The sequence below is a fragment of the Hyla sarda genome (assembly GCF_029499605.1).
Source record: "Hyla sarda isolate aHylSar1 chromosome 1 unlocalized genomic scaffold, aHylSar1.hap1 SUPER_1_unloc_14, whole genome shotgun sequence".
Classification (NCBI taxonomy): domain Eukaryota; kingdom Metazoa; phylum Chordata; class Amphibia; order Anura; family Hylidae; genus Hyla; species Hyla sarda.
In genome coordinates, this window is record NW_026607575.1 from 417118 (window position 1) to 443513 (window position 26396).

Genomic DNA, 26396 nt, shown 5'->3' on the forward strand with positions numbered 1-26396 from the left:
TATGCTAAGGGCAGCATGGTGGCTCAGGGGTTAGCACTGCTGCCTTGCAGCGCTGGTGACTTGGGTTCAAGTCCCACTAAGGACAACAATAAATAAAGCGTTATCATTATTATTATAATAACGTCAGCAGAGAGCACTGTGCTCGTGATGTTATCAGAGAGCATTCCAAAAAGAAAAGAATTTCCTCTGTGGTATTCAGCAGCTAATAAGTAAGGGAAGGATTAAGATTTTTTAATAGAAGTAATTTACAAATATGTTTAACTTTCTGCCACTAGTTGATTTAAAAGAAAAAAGGTTTTCACCGGAGTACCCCTTTAATCCCAGAGAGCTGCGAGGTCTTCTGTATTCCTGGCCACCTCTCTGGGATTCTGGTCTAGCTGTGAAGATAATAACCCCGATCTGACCTCATTAAAGCCTCCGTTAAACCATAACTGGTTGTGGACTCTCCATTCACTACTAGCCATTGGAATAGCGGAGATACCGTTCGTGTGGTTCCGGTACCAAAAACCACTCTGGCGTCACGAACACTAGGGGTTAACAACATCTTGCCCCGGGGGTTAATACCATCTGATCCCACTACCTACACCGCTACACCCGTGGTCCCGTCATACAATGGTGGTCCACCACACATGCACTTTAAATAACCCGTTTACACAATAGTGGCTTATTTGTAAGTTCTTATATTGGGTTTCCAGACATCTGGACTAGGACTTCCATTGTTCTTACTCTCCTTGTAAACAAGTTTTAGTATCTTCGCCAAAGAGATAACAGAAAATACGGAGCACTCACCGCGGAATGTAGTGTTGAGGTAACATTATTCCATAATGGACATAACAACACACCATAGGGAGCAAGGTAGACAAACAGACGGAGGAGCGACAATTGTTTCACGCTGTGCAGCGCTTCCTCTGGCTCCAACCGGAGGTTGGAGCCAGAGGAAGCGCCACACAGCGTGAAACAATTGTCGCTACACAGCGTGAAACAATTGTCGCTACACAGCGTGAAACAATTGTCGCTACACAGCGTGAAACAATTGTCGCTTCTCCGTCTGTTTGTGTCTGATCTTTGCTGATGTAAGTTTTAGTATCTGTCTACAGGGGGCAAAAAGGGCGAGGTCAGCATTATAACCGGGCCTGACGGGAAACAGGGAAATTCATGATTTAGGGATTCTATAAGCAAAATAAAGTGATATCTTGATTTATATTTATACGTTTTTATTTATATATTTATATCTGGTTTTAACGTACGAACCCTCATAACAAAAAAAAAAAAAGTGTGAATGAGGCCAAAGGGGCAGCACCAGGGATTAATGCCACAGAACAAAATTATATTTATTTTCTATTTAATTCACCTTTATCTTCTACATGAATGAAGATCATTTATATATTGTGTGTGTGTGTGTATGTGTGTATATATATATATATATATATATATATATATATATATATATAGGGGAATATGCAAATCAGCTCATTACATCACCTTTTCAGGCGATGTTCCCTGTTATCAGCTTAGCTCCAGTTACGGAATATAAAAAGCTAATCGGGATTAATGCCAAGCCAGAACTCTGTACTGACGAGGGGCAAGTACCCCGAAACAGCTGACTGCAGATGGGTGATCTTTCCTTCTGGAGAGAGAGAGCGAGAGTTCTGGCTTGGCATTAATCCCGATAAGCTTTTTATATTCCGTAACTGGAGCTAAGCTGATAACAGGGAACATCGCCTGAAAAGGTGATGTAATGAGCTGATTTGAATATTCCCCTACCCAGAATGCCTGCGGAGTGCTTAGTGGCCCTTGAAAGCTCCGTCACACCAGGAGTGGTGAACTCTCCCTGAGGTAAATACTCATCACGTTTATATATATATATATACACACACACATACACGATTAAGGTGTATACTCTTAGCACCAAATAAAGCTTACCGTACAAAAACAAATCCTTACATGGTGTATCTGTTGTCACTATGTTAGTGGTGACCATTTGTAATATACAGTGGTCCCTCAACATACCATGGTGATTCGTTCCAAATGAACCATCGTTAGTTGAATCCATTGTATGTTGAGGGATCCGTGCAATAGTAACATAGAAATTTATACTCACGTGTCCCAGGCCGCTCCATACCGTCACCGCCCATCGCCGTCAACACGTCGCTGCGCACGCCGCTCCTATTGGATGACGGGACGGCGTACGCGGTAACGACAAAGAAGAGCGACGGCCATGCAGCGGAGCCTGAAGAGGATGTTCAGGAGCGGTGAAATCACTTATTTCCTATGTACATTTTCTGACTAGTTTCAAAATTTTCTTGCAACACATTTGCCACATACAGAACATCAAAATGGCTACACCCCAGTGTGAATTTTCTTATGCTTAACAAAATAGGCTTTGTCTGAATAGAATTTCCCACATTCTGAACAAAAATATGGCTTATCTCTTGTGTGACTTCTCTCATGTTTAACAAGAGTTGATTTCACTGCAAAAGATTTCCCACATTCTGAACATGAATACGGCTTCTCTCCTGTGTGAATTCTCTTATGTAAAACAAGTTGTGGTTGACATCTAAAGCATTTCCCACATTCTGAACACAAATATGGCTTCTCTCCTGTGTGAATTCTCTTATGTCTAACAAGAGCTGATTGGCATGCAAAAGATTTCACACATTCTGAACATGAATATGGCTTCTCTCCTGTGTGAATTCTCTCGTGTGAAATAACTTTAGATTTTTCTGCAAAACATTTACCGCATTCTGAACATGAATATGGCTTCTCTCCTGTGTGACTTCTCTGATGTAAATTAAATTGTGATTGACGTTTGAAGCATTTTTCACATTCTGAACATGAATACGGCTTCTCTCCTGTGTGACATCTCTGATGTACATCAAGGTGTGATTTACGTTTGAAGCATTTTCCACATTCTGAACATGAATACGGCTTCTCTCCTGTGTGACTTCTCTGATGTAGATCAAGGTGTGATTTACGTTTGAAGCATTTTCCACATTCTGAACATGAATATGGCTTCTCTCCCATGTGACTTATCTCATGTTTGGCAAGAAGAGATTGTTTTGTAAAACTCTTTCCACATGTTGAACATGTAAATGGTTTATCTGCCGTGTGAGTTCTTCTTACATGTCTCGTAAGACAGGATTTACTTAAGAAACATCTTCCACACACTTTACACAAGTATGGCTTCTCTCCTGTGTGAATTCTCTTATGTATGACAAGATATGAACTACTTTTAAAACATTGTCCACATTCTGAACATGAATATGACCTCTCTCCTGTGTGAATTCTCTCGTGTATAACAAGTTTGCATTTTTTTGAAAAACATTTCCCACATTCTGGACACGAATGCAACCTCTTTGTTGTGTGGTGTTTACTGTGTGTAAGATGATCTAATTTGTTTGTAAAATGTCTTCCACATTTGTCACAATGAAACATTTTCACTTCTTTCTGATTTTTCCTCGTGGTGACAATGTGGGATTGGTCAGGAGAAGGTTCCTCATGATCAGGTGGATTATTATAGGATAGATCTGGATGGACATTAGGGGTAAGGAGGTCTTCTCCCGAGGAGCGCTCCATGATCTCTCCATCTTGTCCTGAGGAGCGCTCCATGATCCCTCCATCTTGTCCTGAGGAGCGCTCCATGATCTCTCCATCTTCTCCTGAGGAGCGCTCCATGATCTCTCCATCTTCTCCTGAGCAGCGCTCCATGATCTCTCCATCTTCTCCTGAGCAGCGCTCCATGATCTCTCCATCTTCTCCTTTATCAGTCACAGATAACATAACGTTTCCCTCCGAATTCTTACTGGGATTTCCTGTTCGGATAAAAATGGATATCGCTAATATATTTTTTACAAACTGGTGGAACACTATAGGGTTGGGTCACCGGCGAATCTGCAGCATAAAATACCCTACCCTAAAGGGTTAAAATGTGTAATGACAAAGTTGACGATTCTGATCTTCACTCAACGGCCACTTTGTAAAGCTAGACTCAATTCAAAAACCTGAGAGGCCCGCCCTCGTCTGGCCATTGAGCCCATCTCGCCAACACGTTTTTGATCTTCCAGTACCAGTTGGTCATCACTTTCATCCCTTCTATCACATAAACATACAGCTACACCCAGTGGATGGCACAAGAGCCGTGCCCGGTATGGAGGAGTACCCATAGCCATGCCAGGTACGGAGGAGTACCCATAGCCGTGCTCAGTACGAAGGAGTACCCATAGCCGTGCTCAGTACGAAGGAGTAACCATAGCCGTGCTCAGTACGGAGGAGTAACCATAGCCGTGCTCAGTACTGAGGAGTAACCACAGCCGTGCTCAGTACGGAGGAGTACCCACAGCCGTGCTCAGTACTGAGGAGTACTCACAGCCGTGCTCAGTACTGAGGAGTACCCACAGCCGTGCTCAGTACGGAGGAGTACCCACAGCCGTGCTCAGTACGGAGGAGTACCCACAGCCGTGCTCAGTACGGAGGAGTACCCACAGCCGTGCTCAGTACGGAGGAGTACCCACAGCCGTGCTCAGTACGGAGGAGTACCCACAGCCGTGCTCAGTACGGAGGCGTACCCACAGCCGTGCTCAGTACGGAGGCGTACCCACAGCCGTGCTCAGTACGGAGGAGTACCCATAGCCGTGCTCAGTACGGAGGAGTACCCATAGCCGTGCTCAGTACGGAGGAGTACCTAACTGTAATATAGGCTGATCCTGGAGGCTACACCCCTTAGCATGTAGATGAATGTAGATCTAGATGGAAGAGGCTCCACAATTTACCACCACCAGGGTGGGTTCATATCTGTGTTACCAGATAAGGGAGACTGATTTTATAGTGACAATAGTGATAATGAGATAATATATTTGATGTACATATAAAACTTACGTGAAGTCTCCGCCACAACTCTATTTGGAGGGGCCTGGGAGCTGGACATACGTTTGCCCCTGGTTGGACGCCATCTTTTGGCCGTCGTTAGATTTATGTCTAAGTGACTGTATCCGTTAGAGGTGCAGGGTGGCAACAAAGAGGTGTCGCTCGGGGCCCTAATGTTCAATTAGGGTTATATTTGGACTAGAGACAGTGGGCACCCTGAGCTATCAAAGGACACCCTGGTTGAGGGAGCACTGTAACATGGCATCAGGAGAGCATGTACCATGGTTGTGCCATAACTGTGTGTACCCACCATCCCGAGGAGAATCTGCCCGGCAACAGACAAACACTTCCTGTTGTTTACCTAAAAAGCCTTATAAGGACAATGGAATGTGTAATGTCATGTGACTTGTCTTGAGTGAGGGGGGATTTGAAACTGTTGATTACCTCATGTCTTGTGGAGGGGACATGAAAACTGCCGATTTACCTCAATAAATCAGTTTACATTCTGAGTTGACATGGACCAGAGGTGAGTGATGTCTTCTCTGAGGGAACATAATGATCACATGGTTCTGGTGTCTTCTCTGAGGGAACATAATGATCACATGGTTCTGGTGTCTTCTCTGAGGGGACATAATGATCACATGGTTCTGGTGTCTTCTCTGAGGGGACATAATGATCACATGGTTCTGGTGTCTTCTCTGAGGACACATAATGATCACATGGTTCTGGTGTCTTCTCTGAGGGAACGTAATGATCACATGGTTCTTGTGTCTTCTCTGAGGGGACATACTGATCACATGGTTCTGGTGTCTTCTCTGAGGGAACATAATGATCACATGGTTCTGGTGTCTTCTCTGAGGGAACATAATGATCACATGGTTCTGGTGTCTTCTCTGAGGGAACATAATGATCACATGGTTCTGGTGTCTTCTCTGAGGACACATAATGATCACATGGTTCTGGTGTCTTCTCTGAGGGAACATAATGATCACATGGTTCTGGTGTCTTCTCTGAGGGAACATAATGATCACATGGTTCTGGTGTCTTCTCTGAGGGGACATAATGATCACATGGTTCTGGTGTCTTCTCTGAGGGGACATAATGATCACATGGTTCTGGTGTCTTCTCTGAGGACACATAATGATCACATGGTTCTGGTGTCTTCTCTGAGGGAACGTAATGATCACATGGTTCTTGTGTCTTCTCTGAGGGGACATACTGATCACATGGTTCTGGTGTCTTCTCTGAGGGAACATAATGATCACATGGTTCTGGTGTCTTCTCTGAGGGAACATAATGATCACATGGTTCTGGTGTCTTCTCTGAGGGGACATAATGATCACATGGTTCTGGTGTCTTCTCTGAGGACACATAATGATCACATGGTTCTGGTGTCTTCTCTGAGGGGACATAAGAATCACATGGTTCTGGTGTCTTCTCTGAGGGGACATAATGATCACATGGTTCTGGTGTCTTCTCTGAGGAGACATAATGATCACATGGTTCTGGGGTCTTCTCCGAGAGGACATAATGATCACATGGTTCTGGTGTCTTCTCTGAGGGGACATAAGGATCACATGGTTCTGGTGTCTTCTCTGAGGGGACATAAGGATCACATGGTTCTGGTGTCTTCTCTGAGGGGACATAAGGATCACATGGTTCTGGTGTCTTCTCTGAGGAGACATAATGATCACATGGTTCTGGTCTCTTCTCTGAGAGGACATAAGGATCACATGGTTCTGGTGTCTTCTCTGAGGTGACATAATGATCACATGGTTCTGGTGTCTTCTCTGAGAGGACATAAGGGTCACATGGTTCTGGTGTCTTCTCTGATGAGACGTAATGATCATATGGTTCTGGTGTCTTCTCTGAGGAGACATAAGGATCACATGGTTCTGGTGTCTTCTCTTAGAGGACATAATGATCACATGGTTCTGGGGTCTTCTCTGAGAGGACATAAGGGTCACATGGTTCTGGGGTCTTCTCTGAGAGGACATAAGGGTCACATGGTTCTGGGGTCTTCTCTGAGAGGACATAATGATCACATGGTTCTGGTGTCTTCTCTGAGGAGACACAAGGATCACATGGTTCTGGTGTCTTCTCTGAGGAGACACAAGGATCACATGGTTCTGGTGTCTTCTCTGAGGAGACATAAGGATCACATGGTTCTGGTGTCTTCTCTGAGGGGACATAACGATCACATGGTTCTGGTGTCTTCTCTGAGGGGACATAACGATCACATGGTTCTGGTGTCTTCTCTGAGAGGACATAATGATCACATGGTTCTGGTGTCTTCTCTGAGGGGACATAAGGATCACATGGTTCTGGTGTCTTCTCTGAGGACATAATGATCACATGGTTCTGGTGTCTTCTCTGAGGGGACATAATGATCACATGGTTCTGGTGTCTTCTCTGAGGGGACATAACGATCACATGGTTCTGGTGTCTTCTCTGAGGGGACATAACGATCACATGGTTCTGGTGTCTTCTCTGAGAGAACATAATGATCACATGGTTCTGGTGTCTTCTCTGAGGGGACATAAGGATCACATGGTTCTGGTGTCTTCTCTGAGAGGACATAATGATCACATGGTTCTGGTGTCTTCTCTGAGGACATAATGATCACATGGTTCTGGGGTCTTCTCTGAGGGGACATAAGGATCACATGGTTCTGGTGTCTTCTTTGAGAGGACATAATGATCACATGGTTCTGGTGTCTTCTCTGAGGGGACATAATGATCACATGGTTCTGGTGTCTTCTCTGAGAGGACATAATGATCACATGGTTCTGGTGTCTTCTCTGAGGGGACATAATGATCACATGGTTCTGGTGTCTTCTCTGAGGGGACATAATGATCACATGGTTCTGGGGTCTTCTCTGAGAGGACATAATGATCACATGGTTCTGGTGTCTTCTCTGAGAGGACATAATGATCACATGGTTCTGGTGTCTTCTCTGAGGGGACATAATGATCACATGGTTCTGGTGTCTTCTCTGAGAGGACATAATGATCACATGGTTCTGGGGTCTTCTCTGAGGGGACATAATGATCACATGGTTCTGGTCTCTTCTTTGAGTCCAGTTCATAACACACAACCATAGGACATGCTCTCCTGATGCCATATAACTGTGCTCCCTCCTGCTTACTCTTAACCTGGGTTTCCTTTGATAGCTCAAGTGCCGACTGTCTCTAGTCCAAACATAGCATGAGACGTTGGGGCCCCGAGCTACACCTGTTTGTTGCCACCCTGTACAGATACAGGGTCACTTACACATATAGCCAGTGATGGACAAAAGTTGGCATCAAACCAGGGGCAAAAGTATGTCCAGCTCCCAGGCCCCTCCAAATAGAGTCGTGACGGAGCTTACAATGTCGTAACATCACAGCCACGCCCCCTCCATTCATGTCTATGGAAGGGGGGGTGTCCGCCGACACCCCCCCTCCCATAGACATCAACGGAGGGGAGGTGGCGTAACATAATCAGGGGGCGTGGCCGTGATGTCACAATCAGGCCTTTGGCACTGAGCGTTCTGAACAAAATATTCAGAACACTGGAGCTCCGGAGTACCCCTTCAAAGACACAAACACTGTGTGCACACTGCGGGGGTTGGCCATGCCTCTCATTATGTCACGCCACGCACCCTCCCATAGACTTGCATTGAAGGGGCGTGGCGTGATTCCCCACCACTGCTGCCCGTCCACCACCAAAAGTGTCTACAATGGTGATCAGAACTGTTATTAGAGGATCCCGCCCGCATAATGGGGGACTTAGTCCTCCATTATGAGGGCGGGATCCTCTAATAGCAGTGGCCACAGGAACCCCCTCAAAGATCTTGTGGAGTCCAGACCACGATGGGTCAGAGATGTTCTGATGGCACAAGGAGAAACCTACACAAATCTGTGGCTCTATGTTAGGTTTATCACTCATCTACCTTCCCATCACTCCTCTCTCCATAGACTTCTATGGGCAGCACGTAACCGGATCTAAAGATGTAGTAAAAGCAGGGTTGTGTATTATATCCCCACTCCGTCTAAATCCATTATTACATGGGTAATACCTGGGTAACACCTCCTGGCATTATTACATACCTGGGGTAACACCTCCTGGAATTATTACGTACCTGGGGTAACACCTCCTGGAATTTCCTCCTTCACTTTCCTCATACACGGGTGATGGCCCCTCATCCTCTCTTCTTCTGCTTCATCCTCCACTTTAATATTAGTCAGATCTCCCCCCGGATGAGACAGGACATTTCCCTCTGGACAGTCCTGGGTATACAGAGGACAGGGACACCTTTCGGGTGGATTTCTATCAATGACTCCATCTGTGGGGAACACACAGGGAATGAATACATCAGTGCTGGATAGATTTCTATGTTACTAGGTAGTGAGAGTGATATATATATATATATATATACATGTCTCTTCTTACCTTGTGATGTGAGGGGCCGGTGATCCTCCATCATGACTATGTCCTGGTACAGATCCTTGTGTCCTTCTACAGATAAACAGTGACCTCCTACAGGGCTCAGTTCTGAGACCCTCACCTACAAAAAGACATCGATAAAACAGAGCTGGTCCAAAGATGGGGGACAAACTGATTTAAAATCTGAAGAACAAAACTAATCATAAAAAATATCAACATTGTAGGACGGTCTTTGGCCTTCAGCCATGGTAGAGTACTGCTTTAAAACTCCTTAACCCCTTAAGGACCAAGGTCATTTTCACCTTAAGGACCAGAGCATTTTTTGCACATTTGACCACTGTCACTTGAAGCATTAATTACCCTGGGATGCTTTTACTTATGAATCTTATTCGGAGATTGTTTTTTTCGTGACATATTCTACTTTAACATAGTGGTAAATTTTCGGCAATACTTGCATCATTTCTTGGTGAAAAATTCCAAAACGTTATGAACATTTTTTACATTTTGCATTTTTCTAACTTTGATAAATGATATATTGATTCACATATACAATATGTCTACTATATGTTGGCATCATAAAGTTGACATTTTTTTCTTTTTGGAGACATCAGAGGCTTCAAAGTTCATCAGCAATTTTCCAATTTTTCACAAAATTTTTTAAATTGGAATTTTTCAGGAACCAGTTCAGTTTTGAAGTGGATTTGAAGGGTCTTCATCTAAGAAATACCCCATAAATGAGCCCATTATAAAAACTGCACCCCTCAAAGTATTCAAAATGACATTCAGAAAGTTTGTTAACCCTTTAGGTGTTTCACAGGAATAGCAGCAAAGTGTTGGAGAAAATTCAAAATCTTCTTTTTTTACACTCATGTTCTTGTAGACCCAATTTTTTTATTTTTACAAGGGGTAAAAGGAGAGAAATCCCCCCAAAATGTGTAACCCAATTTCTCTCGAGAAAGGAAATACCTCGTATGAGGATGTAAAGTGTTCGGCGGGCGCAGTAGAGGCTCAGAAGGGAAGGAGCGACAATGGTATTTTGGAGAGCAAATTTTTCTGAAATGGTTTTTGGGGGGCATGTCACATTTAGGAAGCCCCTATGGTAGCGATCGACCGATTATCGGTTTGGCCGATATTATCGTCCGACAATCACGATTTTGGGCATTACCGGTATCGGCAATTACCTTGCCGATAATGCCCCGCCCCCACCACACCGCGAGCGCCCCCCCCGACCCGCCGCACCGCGTCGCAACCCCCACCGCTCCGCCCCGGTCCCATTGCCTCCCCCATCCCCGGTTTTATAATTACCTGTTCCCGGGGCCCACGCTACTTCTGGCTCCTGCTGCATCCTGCGTTACGCTGTGCGCAATGACGAGTGACGTGACGTGCGCGACGTGACATCACCGTCAGTGCGCACAGTGACGGCTCAGGAGGACGCCACCGGAACCAGATGTAGAGTGGACCCCGGGAACAGGTAATTATAAAACCGGGGATGGGGGAGGCAATGGGGCTGGGGCGGTGTGGCGGGGCGTGCAACGCTGCGCGGCGGTAGGGGGCGCGGAGCGGCGGTGGGGGGGAGCGGAGCGGTGCAAGGAGCGGTGGCGGTGATAGGACTCGGGACCCCCGGAGAGGCAGGGGGAGAGAAGCGGGCGGCAGTGGTGGTCTATGGCACCGCAAAAGCCACTGCAGTGCATTGATTTAAAGCGCCCGCTTTAAATCAATGATCTGCAGCGGTGTCGAGGGGGGATAAATTGCCGATAACTTATACCGGAATATCGGTATAAGTTATCGGCTATCGGCCCTAACCTCCACCGATTATCGGTATCGGCCCTAAAAAAACGATATCGGTCGATCCCTACCCTATGGTGCCAGAAAAGCAAAAAAAATAAATAAATAACCCACATGGCATAGAATTTTGGAAACTCCACCCCTCAAGCAACGAAACAAAGAGTACAGTGAGCCTTAAAGGGGTACTCCGCCCCTGGCATCTTATCCCCTATCCAAAAGGATAGGGGATAGATGTTAGATCGCCGCAGTGCCGCTGCTGGAGACCCCTGGGTTCGCCGCTGCGGCACCCCGCCATCATTACTGCACGGGCGAATTCGCTCTGTGCGTAATGACGGGCGATACAGGGGCCGGAGCAGCGTGACGTCACGGCTCCGCCCCTCATGACATCACGGCCCATCCCCTTAATGCATGTCTATGGCTGGGGGCGTGATGACCGCCACGCCCCCTTCCCATAGACTTGTATTGACGGGGCGGGCCGTGACATCACGATGCTCCGGCCCCTGTATCGCCCGTCATTACGTGCAGAGCGATCTCGCTCTGTGCAGTAATGATGGCGGGGTGCTGCAGCAGCGATCCCCGGGGCCCCCAGCAGCGGGACCCCGGCGATCTGAAATGTTATCCCCTATCCTTTGGATAGGGGATAAGATGTCTAGGGGCGGAGTACCTACCCCTTTTACACCCCACAGGTGTTTGACAACTTGTCGTTAAAGTTGGATGAGTAAATATTTTATTTTTTTTCCCACTAAAATGCTGGTTTCCCCCAAATGTTACATTATTTAAGGGGTAATAGGAGAAGATACCCCCCAAAATTTGTAACCCCATCTCTTCTGAGTATGGAAATACCCCGTGTGGACGTCAAGTGCTCTGCTGGCGCACTACAATGCTCAGAAGAGGAGGAGTCACATTTGCAAATTTTGCAGAAATGGGGGGGGGGGGGGCATGTAAAATTATAAAAAAGGTTATGTTCCCAGAATGATGACCCAGAGCATAGCCAAAACTAAAAAATATTCCCACCCCAAACCCTATGCTCTGAATCCTCATTCTGGGAATGTGATGTGTGTGGCCGTCCCTAACCTGTCGCCTCAAATGCGCACCCCGCAAAAAGTTCCCAATGATAGAGACCCTTGGCCCATTTATTTTTAAAAGTACCCCCAGAGGTCTTATCAAGTGTTTATTTTTTATTTTTTATAAAAGAGTTTTTTGGGCAATTTAGTGGTTTTATGGGGTTAAAATTTGGAATGTACTCTGGACTTGGGGTCAAATTATGGGAAATAAAAATGAAAAGGGAAAATCCTTAATGCAGAGGCCCGGATGATCGGGGCAAGTGTTACACTGAGTGGTGGTGTTCTTCCATATCCCCCTCCCGTCCTTCCCTGTCCCCCTCCCGTCCTTCCCTGTCCCCCCCTCCCGTCCTTCCCTGTCCCCCCCTCCCGTCCTTCCCTGTCCCCCCCTCCCGTCCTTCCGTGTCCCCCCCTCCCGTCCTTCCGTGTCCCCCTCCTGTCCTTCCGTCTCCCCCTCCTGTCCTTCCGTCTCCCCCTCCTGTCCTTCCGTATCCCCCTCCTGTCCTTCCGTCTCCCCCTCTTGTCCTTCCGTGTCCCCCTCCTGTCCTCCCGTCTCCCCCTCTTGTCCTCCCGTGTCCCCCTCCTGTCCTCCCGTCTCCCCCTCTTGTCCTCCCGTGTCCCCCTCTTGTCCTCCCGTGTCCCCCTCCTGTACTTCCGTGTCCCCCTCTTGTCCTTCCGTCTCCCCCTCTTGTCCTTCCGTGTCCCCCTCTTGTCCTTCCGTGTCCCCCTCCTGTCCTCCCGTGTCCCCCTCCTGTCCTCCCGTGTCCCCCTCTTGTCCTTCCGTATCCCCCTCCTGTCCTTCCGTGTCCCCCTCTTGTCCTTCCGTGTCCCCCTCCTGTCCTCCCGTGTCCCCCTCCTGTCCTTCCGTCTCCCCCTCTTGTCCTCCCGTGTCCCCCTCTTGTCCTTCCGTCTCCCCCTCTTGTCCTCCCGTGTCCCCCTCCTGTCCTCCCGTGTCCCCCTCTTGTCCTTCCGTCTCCCCCTCTTGTCCTCCCGTGTCCCCCTCCTGTCCTCCCGTGTCCCCCTCTTGTCCTCCCGTGTCCCCCTCCTGTACTTCCGTGTCCCCCTCTTGTCCTTCCGTGTCCCCCTCCTGTCCTTCCGTATCCCCCTCTTGTAATACACTCTGCATCTTTTCTGGGATCGTCCCTTCTTACTAGTGCGGGGGACGTCACCTGGAAAGTGTTGGCCGGGGACCATCCTGGCCCCTATAACTTCAGGTCCTTGGAAACTCCGGCCTGCTCTTTCCCAGTCAGCAAAGATCAGGACCTTTAGGACTTCAGGGGGGTGGAAATAAAAAATAAAAAAACTACTTGTCCAAGGGACTAAAGCGGAACACAATCTACTTGTCCCTCAAGAAAACCCACTTGTCCTGGTTGATGAAATAATTTCAACCAAAATAGTCTGATCCCCCCCCACTAGACCACCAGGGATGGATATAAGATCCTTTAGAGGCCGCGGTGATCGCAGTATGTCAGGATATTAGCGGCGGAGAGCTGTAGATAGCCCCCCCCCCATCTGACCCCTATAACCCCAATCTCCCCATATACAGGGATGAGGGTAATATCTTATGTGCCGGGATCTGTAGTTTTTATCGGAACCATTTATTATCAGAACTTTTATTAGGAAAGGGGCTTATTCACATATATACGCACTTCTTATAATATTATAATCACTATTTATCAGTCTTCATAAGGACTTATACATGGAGACTTTTGATTGGATAACAGTGAACGCCGCCGCTGTGTTACTGGGGGGGGGGGGGGTTCTGCTTCTCCAGTTTATATGATGCATTTTATTTACTCTAATTATGTGTCAGAAAATGCTGGAAGTTGCATTTAGTTAGTAGATAACTACAACTCCCAGCATGCCCTGATACAGCCTATGGTTGTGTGGGTGTTGCAGCAGGTTGCACTGTATAGTAGGACAGTTAAGGTTATTGTATAACATGCTGGGAGTTGTAGTTTTGGTTCAGGCGTGTTTGCGTGCATCCGTGGGGCTCTTGGCCGGCGGGTGAGTATGAAGGGGGGATTCTGGAGGTGCAATTCAGTGCGGGGGGCCAGAAGACACTAAAAATAAAAATTAGATGGCACAACTGGCGGCAGCACTTGTCAGTCCACCCCTGTACAAAACATACATGTATACACATCATACATACATACACACATCATACACACATCATACGTACATACACATATCATACGTACATACACATCATACATACATACACATCATACATACATACACATCATACATACATACACATCATACATACATACACATATCATACATACACATCATACATACACACATCATACATACACACATCATACATACACACATCATACATACACACATCATACATACACACATCATACATACACATATACATACATACACATATCATACATACATACACATATACATACATATCATACATACACATATCATACATACACATATCATACACATATCATACATACATACACATATCATACACACACATAACATACACATCATACATACATACACATATACATCATACATACACATCATACATACACACATCATACATACACATATCATACATACATACACATATCATACATACATACACATATCATACATACATATCATACATACACATATCATACATACATACACATATCATACACACACATAACATACATACACATCATACATACACATCATACATACACATATCATACATACACATATACATACACATATACATACACATATCATACATACATACATACACATATCATACATACATACACATCATACATACATATCATACATACACATATCATACATACATACACATATCATACACACACATCATACATACACATCATACATACATACATACACATATCATACATACACATCATACATACACATCATACATACACATATCATACATACACATATACATACACATATCATACATACATACACATATCATACATACACATCATACATACACATCATACATACACATATCATACATACACATATCATACATACATACACATATCATACATACACATATCATACATACACATATCATACATACACATATCATACATACATACACATAACATACATACACATATCAAACATACATACACATATCATACATACATACACATATCATACATACATACACATATCATTCATATATACATACACATATACATACACATATCATACATACACATATCATACATACATACACATATCATACATACATACACATATACATAAATGCATACACATATCATACATACACCGGCCACTGCCCCCTATATCATACATTACATACATACATCATACATACACCCACCGCTGCTTCCCCCCCATCATACATTACACATCATACATACACCTGCCCCCCCCCACATCATACATTACATACACATCACACATATACCATACACACATCATTTATACACATACACTCACACCAAAAATATACACAATACATATGCACACATCATACATACACCTGCCGCTGCTTCCCCCCCCCACATCATACATTACATACACACATCATACATATACTATACACACATCATATATACACAGACACTCACACCATAAATATAGACCATAAATACAAAGAAATAATAACGTAGCACTCCACTTTGCGGTGAAAATAGTGGTAAATTTATTTTTGCAATCCTATATTTTTGGATTGCAAAAATAAATTTACCACTATTTTCACCGCAAAGTGGAGTGCTACGTTATTATTTCTTTGAATCTATATGGGTTGGGACCCTAACAGTGCACCCACGCTTAGACAGAGAGTGCTGTATCTTCTATCAATATAGACCATAAATATGCACACATTATACATACACCTGCTGCTGCCCCTATTTCATACATTACATACACACATCATATATACACATGACACATACACCATACATATGCACACATTATACATACACTCGCCGCTGATACACCCAACATCATACACACATCAGACATACACAATACACACATCATATATACACACATGACACATACATATGCACACATCATACATACACCCGCCGTTGATACACCCCACATCATACACACATCATATATACACATGACACATACACCATACATATGCACACATCATACATACACCCCCCCAATCATACATTACATACATATACAACCACCCTTCCCGCCGCCTGCATGCTCGGCCTCCTCACCTGAGCCAGTGTGAGGTGAAATCCCCAGCCTGTGCAGTGCAGTCTCCTCACACACAGAAATCCCCAGCCTGTGCAGTGCAGTCTCCTCACACACAGAAATCCCCAGCCTGTGCAGTGCAGTCTCCTCACACACAGAAATCCCCAGCATGTGCAGTGCAGTCTCCTCACACACAGAAATCCCCAGCCTGTGCAGTGCAGTCTCCTCACACAAGTCCTCTCCCCGCTCTGTGAATACTTGAAACCTCCCTGTGATAAGTGAGGTCCTGTGTAGACAGAGCGGGGGAGGGAGAGGCTGTGTGTGGGGGAGGGAGAGGCTGTGTATGGGGGAGGGAGAGGCTGTGTGTGGGGGAGGGAGAGGCTGTGTGTGGGGGAGGGAGAGGCTGTGTGTGGGGGAGGGAGAGGCTGTGTGTGGGGGAGGGAGAGGCTGTGTGTGGGGGAGGGAGGGGCTGTGTGGGGGGGAGGGAGGGGCTGTGTGTGGGGGAGGGAGAGGCTGTGGACATCCTCATTCTCCCCCTGTCCTCTTGTATTATACAGAGCTGCGCTCTCCATCCTCCGGGAGGGGGGAGGAGGGGGTGTGGCTTAATCATCTCCTGCAGATGTGCGACCTCGGGCTCTGCCCTCGCTCCTGAGATCCCCTCACCCCGGCTGGGGGGCTCTGAGCAGCGGCCCCCGGCTACTGAAATCAGCTGGGGGCCACCACTGCCCCCTCCATACACTCTGAGCGCCGGTGTGAGGTGCAGACTTGCATCGGCTCCTGAATAAGGGGGACGTCTGTCTGTCCCTGCTCGCCCGATACAGGGATAAATCTATGATCAATTCACCTGCCCGGTGCCCAAAACTACTTGTCCCGGGCGTCGGGCGATAGGATTTCCACATCCCTGGACTTCTTTTTGGAACTGGAGGAATGTCCCTGTGTTGACAGCGTACTGGGACAGAACAGTACATGGCAACCTGTACCAAGTAGACCGCAACTTTCTTGTACCATACCCGTGTTTTCCGCATGGCCATGTATGGCCTGAGGACCTGATCAGAAAGATCGACTCCCCCCATATACCGATTGTAGTCCAGAATACAATCGGGCTTGAGGACCGTTGTTGTGGTACCTCGCACAGGGACAGGGGTGCTGCCGTTACCATGAATAGTGGTCAGCATAAGGACATCCCTCTTATCCTTATACCTGACCAACAACAGGTTTTCATGGGCAAGGGCATGGGACTCACCCTTGGGCATAGGTGTCTGGATTAAATTTAGAGGGAGGCCTCTCTGGTTCTTCCGCACGGTCCCACAAGTGGATGTGGATCTGGCGGCGAGGGATGTGAACAGAGGGATGCTGGTATAAAAGTTATCCGCGTAAAGGTGGTAACCCTTATCCAGCAATGGGTGCACAAGCTCCCAAACGATTTTCCCGCTAACACCGAGAGTGGGGGGGCATTCTGGGGGTTCAATACGGGAATCCCATCCCTCATATACTCTAAACCCCGCGCCCGCTTTGAGGGAATATACTGGCGGAAGATGAGTCTCCCCTTAAAACTTGGTTGGACGTCCGACCAATAGCAGCGCTCCTGGGAGGGTGACGGGATCGCCACCTCCCCCTAGCTACAGGAGGTGATTGGTAGTGTATAGTACACCGCCAATCCCCTAACTCCGGAATCTCTGCAAATCGCCAGTGTGAATTCACCGGTGATCACCAACATGGGGGGGCGGGGGGGGTCCCCCCGTGGGCATTGTCACGGGATGCCTGCTGAATGATTTCAGTAAGCATCCTGGTCCGGTCCCCCCCCCCCCCCCCCTGCAGGTACTGAAATTCCCAGGGCGTACATGTACGCCCATGGTCCCTAAGTGGCTAAACAACATGTCTACCTTGGACTGTCCTCCCACCTCTCATCTAACTTACTCTTAGACCACCTTTAATATGCTGTCAGTCCCCACCACCCTACCAAAACCACCCTAACCAAGGTAGCCAGTGATCTACTGACCTCCAAAGCCTCACGCCAATTCTATACGCTCCTCCTCCTTGACCTTTCCTCGGCTTTTGACACAGTCGATCACTTTCTCCTGCTACAAATTTACCCCTCTGAGTTACAAACCTAACCCTCTCCTAGATCTCATACCTCACCAACCGTACGTTCAGTGTCTCCCACTCCATCTCCCCACCTCACCCTCTCACTGTTGGGGTCCTCCAAGACATTGTTCTGGGGCCCTTCTCTATCCATAGCCTCTTCCCTCTGTCAACCCCTTAACTGGTCACTCGTTGCCTCTTCAGACCTCGGCCTGTGCTCTCCCCTCATCCGCCCCTCACATAATCTCCGATCCTCTTCAGACCTCGGCCTGTGCTCTCCTCTAATCTGCCCCTCACATAATCTCTGATCCTCGACAGACCACAGCCTATGCTCTCCCCTCATCCGCCCCTCACAAAATAATCTCCAATCTTCTCCAGACCTCGGCCTGTGCTCTCCCCTCATCCGCCCCTCACAAAATAATCTCCAATCTTCTCCAGACCTCGGCCTGTGCTCTCCCCTCATCCGCCTCTCACATAGTCTCTGATCCTCTCCAGACCTCGGCCTGTGCTCTCCTCTCATCCGCCCCTCACATAATCTCCGATCCTCTCCAGACCTCGGCCTGTGCTCTCCTCTCATCCGCCCCTCACATAATCTCTGATCCTCTCCAGACCTCGGCCTGTGCTCTCCTCTCATCTGCCCCTCACATAATCTCCGATCCTCTCCAGACCTCGGCCTGTGCTCTCCTCTCATCCGCCCCTCACATAATCTCTGATCCTCTCCAGACCTCGGCCTGTGCTCTCCTCTCATCGGCCCCTCACATAATCTCCGATCCTCTCCAGACCTCAGCCTGTGCTCTCCCCTCATCCGCCCCTCGCATAATCTCTGATCCTCTCCAGACCTCGGCCTGTGCTCTCCCCTCATCCGCCCCTCACATAATCTCTGATCCTCTCCAGACCTCGGCCTGTGCTCTCCCCTCATCCGCCCCTCACATAATCTCTGATCCTCTCCAGACCTCGGCCTGTGCTCTCCTCTCATCGGCCCCTCACATAATCTCCGATCCTCTCCAGACCTCGGCCTGTGCTCTCCCCTCATCCGCCCCTCACATAATCTCCGATCCTCTCCAGACCTCGGCCTGTGCTCTCCTCTCATCCGCCCCTCACATAATCTCTGATCCTCTCCAGACCTCGGCCTGTGCTCTCCTCTCATCGGCCCCTCACATAATCTACGATCCTCTCCAGACCTCGGCCTGTGCTCTCCTCTCATCGGCCCCTCACATAATCTCCGATCCTCTCCAGACCTCGGCCTGTGCTCTCCTCTCATCGGCCCCTCACATAATCTCCGATCCTCTCCAGACCTCGGCCTGTGCTCTCCCCTCATCCGCCCCTCACATAATCTCTGATCCTCTCCAGACCTCGGCCTGTGCTCTCCTCTCATCGGACCCTCACATAATCTCCGATCCTCTCCAGACCTCGGCCTGTGCTCTCCCCTCATCCGCCCCTCACACAAACGTCTAAGACTTCTCCCGAGCTTCCCCCATTCACTGGAACTCGCTACAATGACACACTCTTACAGTAAGAAATCCTCTATCACAACATCATGTGGAGAGAGTTCCATAGTCTCACTGCTCTTACAGTAAATAATTCTCCATCACTGCATCATGTGGAGAGAGCTATGTAGTGTCGCTGCTCTTACAGTAAGGAATCTTCTATCAGTACATCATGTGGCAGAGAGTTCCATAGCCTCACTGCTCTTACAGTAAAGAATCCTCCATCTCAAGATCATGTGGATAGATCTACATAGTGTTACTGCTCTTACAGTAAGGAATCCTCCATCACTACATCATGTGCAGAAAGCTACATATTGTCACTGATCTTACAGAAAGGAATCCTCTATCACAACATCATGTAGAGAGAGTTCCATAGTCTCACTGCTCTTACAGTAAAGAATTCTCCATCACTGCATCATGTGGAGAGAGCTACATAGAAGATTCCTTACTGTAAGAGCAGCTACACTATATAGATCTATCCACATGATGTTGGGATGGAGGATTCTTTACTGTAAGAGCAGTGAGACTATGGAGCTCTTTCCACCTGATGTACCGATAGTGTCGCTGCTCTTACAGTAAGGAATCTTCTATCAGTACATCAGGTGGAAAGAGCTCCATAGTCTCACTGCTCTTACAGTAAAGAATCCTCCATCCCAACATCATGTGGATAGATCTATATAGTGTTGCTGCTCTTACAGTATCAGTACCACTGATCAGTATCACTGTTCTTACAGAAAGGAATCCTCTATAAGCACACCATGTGGCAGAGAGTTCCATAGTCTCACTGCTCTTACAGTAAAGAATCCTCCATCACTACTAGAGATGAGCGAACTTACAGGAAATTCGATTCGTCACGAACTTCTTGGCTCGGCGGTTGCTGACTTTTCCTGCATAAATTAGTTCAGCTTTCCGGTGCTCCGGTGGGCTGGAAAAGGTGGATACAGTCCTAGGAAAGAGTCTCCTAGGACTGTATCCACCTTTTCCAGCCCACCGGAGCACCGGAAAGCTGAACTAATTTATGCAGGAAAACTCATCAACTGCCGAGCCAAGAAGTTCGTGACGAATCGAATTTACTGTAAGTTCGCTCATCTCTAATCACTACATCATGTGGAGAGAGCTCCATAGTCTCACTGCTCTTACAGCAAGGAATCCTTCATCACTACATCATGCTGCAGAGAGTTCCATAGTGTCACTGCTCTTACAGTAAAGAATCCTCCATCACTACATCATGTGGAGAGAGCTACATAGTGTTGCTGCTCTTACAGTAAAACATCCTCCATCACCCATAGTCTCACTGCTCTTACAGTAAAGAATCCTTCATCACTACATCATGTGGAGAGAGTTCCATAGTCTCACTGCTCTTACAGTAAAGAACCCTCCATCACTACATCATGTGGAGAGAGTTCCATAGTGTCACTGCTCTTACAGTAAAGAACCCTCCATCACTACATCATGTGGAGAGAGCTCCATAGTCTCACTGCTCTTACAGTAAAGAATCCTTCATCACTACATCATGTGGAGAGAGTTCCATAGTCTCACTGCTCTTACAGTAAAGAATCCTTCATCACTACATTATGTGGAGAGAGTTTCATAGTCTCACTCCTCTTACAGTAAAGAATCCTTCATCACTACATCATGTGGAGAGTATCATACTCTCACTGCTCTTACAGTAAAGAATCCTTCATCACTACATCATGTGGACAGAGTTTCATAGTCTCACTGCTCTTACAGTAAAGAACCCTCCATCACTACATCATGTGGAGAGAGCTCCATAGTCTCACTGCTCTTACAGTAAAGAATCCTTCATCACTACATCATGTGGAGAGAGTTTCATAGTCTCACTGCTCTTTCAGTAAAGAATCCTTCATCACTACATCATGTGGAGAGAGTTTCATAGTCTCACTCCTCTTACAGTAAAGAATCCTTCATCACTACATCATGTGGAGTGTATCATAGTCTCACTGCTCTTACAGTAAAGAATCCTTCATCACTACATCATGTGGAGAGTTCCATAGTCTCACTGCTCTTACAGTAAAGAATCCTTCATCACTACATCATGTGGAGAGTTTCATAGTCTCACTGCTCTTACAGTAAAGAATCCTTCATCACTACATCATGTGGACAGAGTTTCATAGTCTCACTGCTCTTACAGTAAAGAATCTCTGTCTGTGATGATGGTGAAACCTTTTTTCCTCTAGACGTAGAGGATGCCCCATTGTCATGGTTACCGGCCTTGGTATATAAAGATCTCTCCAACCTACAAAACCCTCTGACATCTCAGCTCTGGGGGCGTGGCTTGATGACATCACTCCCCTGATGCTGGAGCTCACTGACATAGTATTACGGCCGGCATTAGAGGAGACGTCATCAGGCTGAGCCCCTTAAGATTTTTTTAATAGAAGTCATTTACAAATCTGTTTAACTTTTTCTGGAGCCAGTTGATATATATATAAAGTTTTTTCCTGGATAACCCCTTTAAGCTGGGGACATAGTAAATTGTGTATTGGGACGACTGGCTGCAGTACTCAGTACTATCACTAGGTGGCAGAATACTTTATACTTACACAGCAATGACTCTCTTGTAAACCCAATGGGGAGATTTATCAAGGGATTTAGAGCTCTTTTTTGTTTTTGCTTCCAAAAGTCGCATAAGCGCCTAAGCAAATTTTTGTGCGACTTTTGGCCATAAGCAAAAAGCTACAAAAGAGCCTACGAAAGTGAATTTTATTTTTCGATTTGCAGTGGTCAGGGATTTATCAAGTGCGAAAGTCGCACGCCCCGCCCCCTCAATGCACGTCTATGGGAAGGGGGCGTGACATCAGTCACGCCCCCTCCCATAGACTTGCATTGATGGGGTGGGACGTGACTTCATGAGGGGGTGGGGCTATGACATCACAAGCTGCCGACTCCTGCGTTCGGAACAGTTTGTTCCAGACGCTGAGCAGCGGAGTACCCCTTTAAGTTATGGTAGCGGGGTTAGAATCATAAGGAGCCCGGGCGGCTGCAGAGTGATGCCAGCAGGGGCTCCTTTTAAAATACCTTGCCGCCACAGAGTTTTTCCTAGTCCCTACTTTAATTTCACATTTCTCGCTGGGTCCCGTGATTGTCCGGAACCGAGCAGCCAATCACGGGACCCGGCGGGAAATTTGATCTTACAGTAGAACCGAGAAAAACTCTGCGGCTCCGTTATTTGTTAAAAGAAGCCCGGACTGGCATCACAGTAAGGGCATGCTGGGAGTTGTAGTTGTGCGGAGGGGTGGGTGACAAGCTTGTCATCTGCCCCCTGCTGCACAATTATAATTCCCAGCATGTCCTTACAGTAAAGGCATGCTGGGAGTTGTAGGGGGTGAGGCGGGTGACAAACTTGTCACCTGCCCCATGCTGCACAACTACAATTCCCAGCATGTCCTTACAGCAGGGGCATGTTGGGAGTTGTAGTCGTGCACAGCGGGGGGTGTAGGTGACAAGCTTGTCACTCACCGGAACATCTCCTGCACCACATGACTACAACTCCCAGCATGTCCTTACTGTAAGGGCATGCTTGGAGTTGTAGTCGTGCGGCACGATATGCGCGAGCGGCTGACAATAAATGTATTAACCTATTTTTCTTGTTTGTTTGTTTTTTTCCTCATTTCAGATCCATGTATCATGTGAACTACGTCGATGACCAGCGTTTTTTTTTTTTTTCGGTTTAATGTTAATAAAATGGTTAACGAGGGCTTGTGGGGGAGCGTTTTTTTGGAATAAATTTTTTTAAACTTAAATTTTTTTTAAAGCTAAGCCCCGGCTTAGTAATGGACTCCGTCTATAAGATAGCTTACACTACGAAGCCTGTAAAGTAAATAAAATAATAAAATAAAAATAAAAAACACTTCCCCCACAAGCCCTTGTTAACAATTTTATTAACATTAAACCGAAATAAATGCAGGTAATCGTACTCTGAATCTAAACTAATCCACAGGGTACACGGATATGAAGTGAGAAGTAAAAAAACAAAAGTAAGTTAGTACATTTTAGGGGAAAAAACTGGTTACATTTTTTTTAATAAACACGTGTGAATATAGATCACATTTTTTTCAATGCTGCATATTGGTTTTATGTCATTTATCTGTTTTTGCTTATGTGGCCAAATTTATCAACCCCTCTGTGATAGTTTAATAAATATTTCACACATAAACAAAAGTAAAAGAAAAAATAATGCCTCCTGCAGAACTCGCTTACCAAAGCAACGATGATAAATGTCCCCAATATGAATATGGGAATGTCCGGTTTAGCAGGTGGTATAAACTATATTAGTTACATTGTCCTCCTCATGTCATGTGACTTCCCCTATATACAGGAGGGAAGAAGCATTTAGTAGATTGGTGTCATGTGAGTCCATAGAGAGTTATAGGAGGAAGAAGGGAAAGGACACGATGTTACTGATAACACACTGTAACAAACCCTCTCCTCATGTAATTACCTTATTACTGACTGCGCGACCACAATCTCCTCTGAATATCCCGGAGGTGTAGGACCTGTGATGATGTCACAACCATGTGACCTGTACATGTGGGGGCGGAGCTCAGCAGGATAGAAGAGATTGAGGATGAAGGACCTGTGAAGATGGTCATGTGACAGGAAAAGGGGGGGACTGCAGACTGGAGCTCCACTCTAGACAAGAAACATGACCTTTTTTTTTTTTTTAACTTTATTGTAAGTAGAAATATTTCAGCTGTTTCCTTTCGTTCCTCTCCCCGCACACCCCCAGGGGCCGCAATACTCACAAGTAAGTAACACACTGTAACAAACCCCCTCCTTATTTAATTACCTTATTATTGACTGCGCGACCACAATCTCCTCTGAATATCCCGGAGGTGTAGGACCTGTGATGATGTCACAACCATGTGAAAGTACACGTGGGGGCGGAGCTCAAGGAGGATACAAGAGATTGTGGATGAAGGACCTTTGAGGCTGGTCATGTGACAGGAAAAGGTGGGACTGCAGACTGGAGCTCCACTCTTGACAGCTCACATGTGACCTCTTTTTTTTTTCTTTTTATAATCAACTTTATTGTAAGTGGAAATATTACAGCTGTTTCTCTATTGTACAGCCTCTGTCCTCTCCCCGCACACCCCCAGCAGCCCCTTTCCTCTCCCCGCACACCCCCAGCAGACTCTGTCCTCTCCCCGCACACCCCCAGCAGCCTCTGTCCTCTCCCCGCACACCCCCAGCAGCCCCTTTCCTCTCCCCGCACACCCCCAGCAGCCTCCGTCCTCTCCCCGCACACCCCCAGCAGCCTCCGTCCTCTCCCCGCACACCCCCAGCAGCCTCTGTCCTCTCCCCGCACACCCCCAGCAGCCTCTGTCCTCTCCCCGCACACCCCCAGCAGTCTCTGTCCTCTCCCCGCACACCCCCAGCAGTCTCTGTCCTCTCCCCGCACACCCCCAGCAGTCTCTGTCCTCTCCCCGCACACCCCCAGCAGCCTCTGTCCTCTCCCCTCACACCCCCAGCAGCCTCTGTCCTCTCCCCGCACACCCCCAGCAGTCTCTGTCCTCTCCCCCCACACCCCCAGCAGCCTCTGTCCTCTCCCCGCACACCCCCAGCAGTCTCTGTCCTCTCCCCGCACACCCCCAGCAGCCTCTTTCCTCTCCCCGTACACCCCCAGCAGCCTCTGTCCTCTCCCCGCACACCCCCAGCAGCCTCCGTCCTCTCCCCGTACACCCCCAGCAGCCTCCGTCCTCTCCCCGCACACCCCCAGCAGTCTCTGTCCTCTCCCCGTACACCCCCAGCAGCCTCCGTCCTCTCCCCTCACACCCCCAGCAGCCTCTGTCCTCTCCCCGCACACCCCCAGCAGCCTCTGTCCTCTCCCCGCACACCCCCAGCAGTCTCTGTCCTCTCCCCGCACACCCCCAGCAGCCTCTGTCCTCTCCCCGCACACCCCCAGCAGCCTCTGTCCTCTCCCCGCACACCCCCAGCAGCCTCTGTCCTCTCCCCGTACACCCCCAGCAGCCTCTGTCCTCTCCCCTCACACCCCCAGCAGCCTCTGTCCTCTCCCCGCACACCCCCAGCAGCCTCTGTCCTCTCCCCGCACACCCCCAGCAGCCTCTGTCCTCTCCCCGCACACCCCCAGCAGCCTCCGTCCTCTCCCCTCACACCCCCAGCAGTCTCTGTCCTCTCCCCGCACACCCCCAGCAGTCTCTGTCCTCTCCCCGCACACCCCCAGCAGTCTCTGTCCTCTCCCCGCACACCCCCAGCAGCCTCCGTCCTCTCCCCGCACACCCCCAGCAGTCTCTGTCCTCTCCCCGCACACCCCCAGCAGCCTCTGTCCTCTCCCCGCACACCCCCAGCAGCCTCTGTCCTCTCCCCGCACACCCCCAGCAGCCTCTGTCCTCTCCCCGCACACCCCCAGCAGCCTCTGTCCTCTCCCCGCACACCCCCAGCATTCTCAGGTCTTCAGGTTGCTCTTGAAGGTGTTGATGATGGGTGAGAGCGGTCAATGACCGAT

General features: G+C 47.7%; 1 protein-coding gene across 1 annotated transcript; it reads right to left on the bottom strand.

The window, feature by feature from the left end:
* Window positions 1-1743: 1743 nt before the first annotated feature.
* On the bottom strand, window positions 1744-24435 carry LOC130297992 (zinc finger protein OZF-like). Its single transcript, XM_056550867.1, has 4 exons — window positions 24372-24435; window positions 9298-9412; window positions 8987-9190; window positions 1744-3812 (listed from the first exon to the last, which is right to left on the bottom strand). Exons 2-4 carry the CDS (start codon window positions 9329-9331, stop codon window positions 2341-2343), a joined length of 1710 nt encoding a protein of 569 aa, XP_056406842.1. The 5' UTR covers window positions 9332-9412; window positions 24372-24435; the 3' UTR covers window positions 1744-2340.
* Window positions 24436-26396: the final 1961 nt, after the last annotated feature.